The sequence below is a fragment of the Solanum tuberosum genome, unplaced genomic scaffold (genome assembly GCF_000226075.1).
Source record: "Solanum tuberosum cultivar DM 1-3 516 R44 unplaced genomic scaffold, SolTub_3.0 scf00193, whole genome shotgun sequence".
NCBI classification, from domain to species: Eukaryota; Viridiplantae; Streptophyta; class Magnoliopsida; order Solanales; family Solanaceae; genus Solanum; species Solanum tuberosum.
The window spans coordinates 42,022-50,922 of NW_006239118.1; the positions used below are offsets into that span (position 1 = coordinate 42,022).

Consider the following 8,901-nt stretch of genomic DNA (forward strand, 5'->3'; position numbering starts at 1 on the left):
CCTAACTGCTGACCCCCTGACCCACGACCCACCACTGATGGACCATGGTCAGGACGACACACCGTCCTACACGACCGTCATTGGTGGTCAGAGATTTTGGTTTGACCTACAACGCTTGGACCACGAGCCGTGGACCCAACGATAGCTCGTGGGTCCAGCTGTTGTTCATGGCCTGGACATACTTCTAGGTGGCCTTCTCCACGGACCCACCTACGGTCCGTGGTTCGACCTACGGGCCATGGTTGGGTCCTTGTGGATGGCACCAGTAAGTCCTGAAATTTGCTAGGCTTCCCTCTTTGGAATCCGGGGTGTTACAAACCATTTAGGACTTATTCAGCATGGACCAATTATCTTCTCAAAAATTATTAGTTAAAACATAGTCTATGCAAGGGGCAATGCTAGTGAAGTTGTCATAAAAGAAGCTAGTCGAAATAGTTTTGTGTTAGTTCCTAATGAGCCAGCAGCACCGAGACAACTATGGGATCCAGATTCATCGATAAAAAATTACCCTGAAGATGGTGACAAAGAAGGTTTTGCGGTTTCTGATATTGAGGGTAAACCAGAGAGGCTAAGATCATTTTTATGGGAGGCAGAAAGCTATGTTGAGTCTAAATACCATACTATTAATAACTAGAGATTTATTTTGTACTCTAGCACGAAATATTTGTTCATCTTAGTTCTGTATATTGTTTACTTGTTTGAACCCACAAAGCGTGCTGATCTTAGGTGCATTTATATGCCTAAGTTGTCGATATTTGCCCATGTTTTGATTGAATTAAAGAATAATTCTAAGACTATTAGCTTGATTTTGTTAAACTTGGATGAAAGTGTGCTAAAACATATGATTATATTTTTCAGAAACTCTTACGGGAAATGAGGTTGATGCAAAGAAAGAAGGAGCAAAGAAATCAAGAAATTGACTAAGGAAGGAAGTCCCAGTGGCTTGCGCACTGTTAGTCGCGGCGCACCATTAGAGGAACTAAAGAAGCCATTTATTGGAACAATGTTAGGCGCGACACATCATGCCTTCCACTATAGAACTATTTTCTTGGCGTACTATTGGGCGCAGCGCGCCACAAGCTGGAATACAGGCATGACAATTTGGCACGATGGGTGGCACGAAGCCCCACGAGTGTTCCAACTTATTCAGCAAAAATAAATTAAAATAGGACTCCTAGTTGAAGTAGAATTCGACTCTATTGTTCCCAACTATTATAAATAGACCCCTAGGGCTAATTTGTAGGGGGGTTCGACATTATTTTAGTGTGCAAGAGAAAGTTTCATCGTTTGTAGTAGGTTTCAATCTTCTAACTCTTCTATTTTCCGAAAATCGCATGAACAATTGTATGTTGTGGTTTTTTAACAGTATGAGTGGCTAAATGCCCTAGTTCTAGGGCTGTAGCTACGAATCGAATGTTGAATATTTAAGATTTATGAATTAATTCTTGGTTATCAATATAAGTTACTTCTATATTCGTGTTTTAGTATTTTATGCCTGCGCACCATAAGATAAATCTATTGTCTATTCTTAAAATTGAGAGAGGAGAGGGTAGATAGACCAGCGAATATAGAAAGCTCGATCATCCATTACGAGTTGATTTGTGTTTAGGAGTGACGCCCGGACGAACAACTTGCTTGGTTACAAAACATGATGAAATATAAATGCTCGCCAGTTTGGCTTGTTTATCCCCGCTCAACGATTTAGTTAGACAACTAACTGGAGTAGGCGACTAGAGGTCGAGAGACCCGACTCATACAATTAATCGTGTAAATCAGTAACGTGACAACTGAAATTAGTTCTAGGCTATGAATATGATACATGAGATTCATTGCATGCTGCAGCCCTGAAATTGTCTTTACTTGCTTAAACATCATCTTAAAGTCGTTCACAATTAGTTACTTTTAATTTACTGCATAATTAGGAATAGTAGTTAAACAAGCATCACTATCTCTTTAAACAATTACTTTTATTGTATTTGTAGAATTGAGTGTTAAATATAATTTGATCATAAGTCCCTTGGGAACGATAACTAGTTTCTTTACGAAACTATATTACTTGAGCGACCGCGTACATTTGCGTGTATATTGGGGAGCAACAAGTTTTTGGCGCCGCTACCAGGGACTTAGAAATTGATTTATATTCGATTTTCTTAAGTCTACAATTAGAATATTCAGGTGTTAATAACTTGATCTTAGCCTTTTATTGCAGGCACTTTAATTTCAAGTCTGGCTCGGAAAGGAGAACTTGTAGAACCAGACAACGAACCTGAAAGTGCTTTACGCCGATGCAGGAAAATGGCTAATCTAGGACGTAAAGGAGAATTGGGATTGGGTCTTCATGAAAACAATGAGGGTAACAACCAAGAAAACCTAAATAACCAAGAGGTACCCCTAATCATACCGGCAAGACCAGTCCGTGACGTGGCAGTCCCACTCACAACCAATATGGCGTCTAGGATAAGGAAACCACCACCGGGGGGGTAGATTTGAACTAAAACAGAGCATGGTACAACTCCTCCATTCTAATAGACAATTTACCGGTCTCCTCCACGAGGATCCTCAAATCCACCTTAGGAACTTTATAGAGATTAGTGATACATACATCCCAAATGGAGTCTCATTGGACTATGTGAGGCTGACGTTGTTACCATATTCGTTGTTAGGAGCCGCCAGACAGTGGTTAGACCAAGAGCCACCAAACTCCATCACTACATGAGATTATCTAGCAAAGAAGTTCTTGAGTCGATTCTTTCCATCTAAGAAAACCACACGGTTGAGGAGTGAGATATTAAGATTTAAGCAAAACCAGAGGGGGGATATGTACCAAACATGGACTTGTTTTAAACAAATGTTGAATGCTTGCCCGCACCACATGCAAGTTAATGAGGTACTTGCTCACACGTTCTTTGAGGGTTTAGATTATAATGCACATGTACTTCTTAATAGTGCAGTAAGTGGACATGCCCTAGCAAAAACCCATGAGGAGTTATTCGACTTACTCGATAAACTCTCAGAATGGAACCCGGGGTATGAGGGGGAAATTCCTAGAACCACAACCCAAAGGGCCGCGGGAATCTTTGATTGTAGATCAAGCTACCACCATAAACGCCAAACTAGATGAAATGCAATATAAAATGACCATGCATTTCAAACAAATGGCCCTAAACCAAACACCGATAAACATTGTACAACAAGCAACCAATTGGTGTGGAGTTTGTGGTAGTGGAGCACATGAAATCGAATTTTGTGAGGCAAACCCGGATTTCGTGAACTATGTGGGTAATGCTCAAAGAGGTGGAGGTCAACAAAACTATGGTAATACATATAACTCTAGTTGGAGGAATCATCCTAACTTCTCATGGGGTGGGAACCAAAACCAAAACCAAGTGCAAGGGGCTAACCAATACCGTTCCCAAGGGGCTGGCAGAAATACCAAAATCCTAACCAAGGCGCAAATCCTAGTGTACCAAAGGAGGGGGATGACTAATGAGGAATTACTCCAACAGCTCATGGTTGAACTAGGGACAAAGATAAATGCTAGGATAGATAATCAGGATGAGAACATCAGAAACATCCAAATGTCCCAAATGAGTTTAGAGAAACAAGTTGAACAAGTAGCCAATTCTCTGAACTTGCGTCCCTAAGGTGGATTGCCCGGTTTTACGGAACCCAACCCAAAGCAATTGAATGTGGTAAGTACTAGAAGTGGGTTACAACTAGAGGAACTAGCTCCAAATAAGATAGATGCTGAGGAAGGTAATAAAGAAAAAAAAGTGGAATAGGTAGTAAAGAACTCCAATGTTGAGACGCTCGTTTCTCAAAAGAAACTACCCCCTCCGTTTCCAGAAAGGCTCAGAAAGCAGAATTAAGACGAATGCTTTGGTAAGTTTCTCTCTCTCCTTAAACAAGTTCACATTAACCTGCCTTTGGTTGACATTTTTCAGGGTATTCCGAAGTATGCTAAATACGTGAAGGAAATAGTGGCTAACAAGAGGAGGCTCACGGAGTACGAAACTGTGGAACTTACTGAGGAGTGCAACTCTAGAATTCAAAATAGACTACCCAAGAAGTTAAAAGATCCGGGAAGTTTTATTATGCAGAGTACTATTGGGAAAAGTGTTCTTGCTCGGGGGTTGTGTGATTTGAGGGGGAGTATTAATCTTATGTGCTTATCATTGTATAAAAATCTTGGGCTGGGTAGTCCAAAATGAACCACTGGCATTGTCCAACTTGCTTATAGGTCCATTTCTAGGCCAGAGTAGGTAGTAAAGGATGTGTTAGTACAAGTAAGTTCCTTGATCTTCCTGGTGGATTTTATGGTTTTAGATTTTAAACCTGATTATGAAGTTCCATTCATTTTGGGACGTCCGTTCTTGGCTACGGAGAGGGCATTGATTGATGTAGTAGATGGGTAATTAACTATGAGGGCACATGATACGGTTGAAGTGTTTGATGTTTACCGCGCCTTAAAATTGCCTTCTATCTGTGAAGAGTTATCTGCTATTATGATTGTAGATCACATAGTAGAATCGCAGTTAGTTATGCGCGAAGATCCCTTAGAAAGAGTGTTAGTGGGCCATGAGGTAGACGGAGATACTGAGGCTCAAGAAATAGAGACATGATTGAATATGTCATTCATGGATAATCACAAGCGTAGAGTGGATCCATTAGATCGTGAATTAGGGCCTCCACCCAAACCCTCAATCGAAGAAGCTCCTAAGTTGGAACTGAAAAAACACTGCATGCTCACCTAAGGTATATGTATTTGGGTACTAACAAAACCTTGCATGTTATACTTTCTGCAGAGTTGTCTCAACTACAGGTTGATGCGGCATTGAGGGTCTTAAAGGGAAGAAAGAAAGCTATTGTATGGCAGATGCCTGATATTCATGGGATTAGTCTGCCGTTATGTATGCACATAATCTACATGGAAGAGGATCAGAAACCAAGTGCACAACATCAACATAGGCTAAATCATTTGATGAAAGAAGTGGTGAGAAAAGAAGTGATAAAGTGGTTAGATGCTAGAATTGTATACTCGATTTCTGATAGTAAGTGGGTAAGTCTTGTGCAGTGTGTTCCCAAGAAGGGAGGCATGAACGTGGTAAGAAACGAGAAAAATGAGTTGATTCCTACTAGAACAGTGACCAGATGGAGAATTTGTATGGATTATTGGAAACTAAATGATGCTACCCGAAAATACCACTACCTGGCTCCCTTCATTAATCAGATGCTTGACCGACTAGCAGGGCAGGAGTACTATCGTTTCTTAGATAGGTATTTCGAATACAACCAGATTTTAATTGCACCCGAGGATCAGGAAAAGACCACGTTCACTTTTCCTTATGGTACCTATGCTTTCAAACGCATGCCATTCGAACTTTGCAATTCACTGGCAACTTTTCAAAGGTGTGTGATGGCCATTTTTCATGATATGGTGGAAGACTTTGTAGAGGTTTTCATTGATGATTTCTCCGTCTTTGGGAAATCTTTTGAGGTATGTCTCCGAAATCTTGATAAAGTACTTGCTAGGTGTGAGGACACTAAATTAGTGCTAAATTGGGAGAAGTGTCAATTTTTGGTTAGAGAGGGGATGGTGTTGGGTCATTAGTTGTCGAAGTCGGGATTAGAGGTTGATAAAGCCAAGGTAGAAGTTATTGAAAAATTTCCCCCTCCCATTTCTGTAAAAGGGGTGCGAAGTTTCCTTGGTCATGCAGGTTTTTACCGAAGATTCATCAAGGATTTCTCCAAGATTGCAAGACCTATGTGCATTCTTTTGGAGAAGGAGGTAAAATTTGACTTTGATGAGATGTGCTTGAAAGCTTTTGAGACATTGAAGAGGAACTTGATTGAGGCTCCCATCTTAATTGCTCCTAATTGGGAATTACCATTTGAACTCATATGTGATGCAAGCGACGTAGCAGTCGGTGCAGTGTTGGGACAAAAAAGAGATAAGGTGTTCCACTCGATCTATTATGCAAGTAAGACCCTGGATTTTCTGCACAAGTTAATTACACAGTGACTGAGAAGGAGATGTTAGCTCTAGCGTTCGCCTTCGACAAGTTAAGATTGTATTTGGTAGGTACTAAGGTGATTGTTTTTACTGACCATGCAGCTATTAGGTACCTATTCAACAAGAAGGATGATAAACCAAGGCTGATTTGGTGGATATTGCTTCTCCAAGAATTTGACCTTGAGATTAGGGATAGAAATTGTACTGAAAATCAAATAGCTGATCATTTGTCTAGGTTGAAGGATTTTTCCCATGTGCATGAAGGTGAAGAAATCTGGGAAGAGTTTCTGGATGAACAGTTGGCACTAGATATCTCTCAAGTGCCTTGGTATGCAGACATTGTGAATCTAATAGTAAGTGGTGATTACCCTCCGGGTGCAACCACCCAACAAAAGAAAAACCTTAATCATGATGCTAAGTTCTATATCTGGGATTAACCGTTCTTATCCAAGCAATGAGTGGATCGGGTGGTGAGAAGATGCATTTCGGACTATGAGGTTAAAAAAGTGCTCGAAAGTTGTCATGCTAGTCCATATGGAGGACACCATGGAGGAGAGTGCATGGTGCATAATGTACTACAATCTGGTTTCTTTTGGCCCTCGTTATTTAAAGATTCTATTTCTTTTGTGAAGGGTTGTGATAAATGCCAAAGATTGGGTACTATTTAAAGAAGAAATGAGATGCCGCTAAGTAACATTCTGGAGGTGGAAATTTTTTTATGTGTGGGGTATTGACTTTATGGGTCCCTTCCCACTATCTAGTGGAAACCAATACATCCTTGTGGCTGTTGATTATGTGAGTAAATGGGTTGAGGCTGTTGCTCTTCCTTCGAATGATTCAAGGGTTGTGATCAAGTTCATCAAGAAGCATATTTTCACTCGCTTTGGGACTCCAAAGGCAATCATAAGTGATGGAGGTAAGCATTTCATTAACCATCTAATGAAAAATCTCTTGCTAAGTATGGTATTCGTCATTAGGTTGCTAAAACTTACCATCCTCAAACGAGTGGCCAAGTGGAAGTTTTGAATAGAAACGTGAAACAAATTTTACAGAAAATGGTGAATGCACAGAGGAAGGATTGGTCTGGAAAGTTAGATGATGCGTTGTGAGTGTATATGAATGCATATAAGACACCCATATAGACTTCTCCCTATCACATAGTGTTCGGTAAAACATGTCATCTTCCGGTAGAACTAGAACACCAAGCTTATTGGGCGATAAATAGGTTAAATTTGGCCCCGAGCTAGCCGGTAGGAAAAGAGTGAATCAACTACATGAACTTGAGGAGTTTAGGCTCCATGCGTATGAAAATGCCAAGCTCTACAAAGAAAAGATGAAAAGGTGGCTTGACAAGCACATAGTTCATCGCACATTCACTCTGGGAGAAAAGGTACTACTCTTTAACTCTAGATTAAGGTTATTCCCCGGAAAACTAAGGTCTAAATTGAGTGGTCCTTTCGAAGTTGTAAGAATGACACAACATGGGGCTGTTGAACTTAAAGGTGAAACTGTCCCTACGTTCTTGGTAAATGGGCAAAGAGGAAACCCTACTTTGGAGAAGATTCGGATCGTGATCAGGAGGCTCTTGAGCTAAATGATGAATAATCCAAGTTGAGTCGTGCCGCGACGTTAAATCAAGCGCTACATGGGAGGCAACCCATGAACAATATGTAATAGATAGGTAATTTGTTTTAAATTTTGAAATTTTATTTTAGCGTAGTTTAAATTCTTAGAATCTAGGTAGTATTCTAAGAGCCCGTTTGGATTGACTTAAAAAAAAGTAACTTTTTAAAAGTGCTGAAACTTATTTTTAAAAGAAGTAGTTATGTGTTTGGATAAAAGTGCTGCAGTTGAAAAAAAGCTGTTGATGTGTTTGGCAAATAAGTGCTGGTAAACACTTTTTTTTATCAAAATGTCTGAAATACCCTTAAAGTTGTTAACATGATAAAAAGATGATTAATTTAAGGTTTTTATACTTAAAAAAAATAAAACATAATAATAATAATAATAAACAACAACATAATAATAATAATAATAATAAGAATAAGAATAAGAATAATAATAATAGTAATAAACATAAACATAATAATAATAAAGAAAAGAGAAATGATATTTCTCTTAGAAAATTCTGATATACAGAGAAGAAAAGAACCTTGGAAGATATTCCAAAGGTACTTGCTCAATGGTCTATACTTCCCAGGTGAGTCATACAAAACTCGGAAGTATTATGAGACTTTACTAATAAGTACGAGTGTTGGATGAAGAAGATCCGTATGACGATCTTGATGAGACTACTGAGGATGATCTTCCTCTGCCTCTGCCTCTACCCTTAGTTATCCAAGGGTGTTCCATTCTGCAAATGAAACAACAAGTTTTAGACCCAATATGTGTCATAATCATAGTTTCTTCCTTCTGTTGTTTGGAATAGATCTATCAACATTCCATCTATAATTTTTTCGCAAATAAGTTCTTTTAAATCTCTGTTAAGAGGAAGAACCTTTAGACTAGTAATCAATCTTTTTTCTATAAAAAACATAGAGATAGGAATATGATCATCTTCTGAAAAACTACTATATTCACTCATTTTGAATGTATTCTCTTGATAAGAAGTCTGGGAGGGAGTTATCACTTCCTTTCTTATAAAGGATTTCAAAATCAAAAGGGGCTAATTGTGCTTGCCACCTTGCAAACATAAGTTTTGAAGCATCGTGTTTAAAGTCTTTGTCAAACATATATTTGACTGACTGAGCATCGGTCTTTATTAAAAACTTCTGATTGTATAGATCATCTTGGAACTTTAAAACACATTTAACGATAGTTAACATTTCGTGAGCTACCGTAGCATATTTTCGTTGAGCATCGCTCCATTTTCCTGAATGAAATCGAAT

At 39.2% G+C, this 8,901-nt stretch overlaps 1 protein-coding gene across 1 annotated transcript; it reads left to right on the plus strand.

The window, feature by feature from the left end:
- The first annotated feature begins 6,751 nt into the window (after positions 1-6,751).
- LOC107062055 (uncharacterized) lies at positions 6,752-7,607 on the plus strand. The gene is made up of 3 exons (XM_015312266.1): positions 6,752-6,929; positions 7,066-7,094; positions 7,239-7,607. Exons 1-3 carry the CDS (start codon positions 6,752-6,754, stop codon positions 7,605-7,607), a joined length of 576 nt encoding a protein of 191 aa, XP_015167752.1.
- The last annotated feature ends 1,294 nt before the right edge of the window (positions 7,608-8,901 follow it).

Coding starts and splice junctions, on each gene's coding strand:
- LOC107062055 (XM_015312266.1), top strand. CDS start 6,752: ATGGGTCCCTTCCCACTATCTAGTGGAAACCAATACATCCTTGTGGCT. Junction 6,930..7,065: donor GGCAATCATAAGTGATGGAG/GTAAGCATTTCA, acceptor CAAATTTTACAG/AAAATGGTGAATGCACAGAG. Junction 7,095..7,238: donor AATGCACAGAGGAAGGATTG/GTCTGGAAAGTT, acceptor GGCGATAAATAG/GTTAAATTTGGCCCCGAGCT.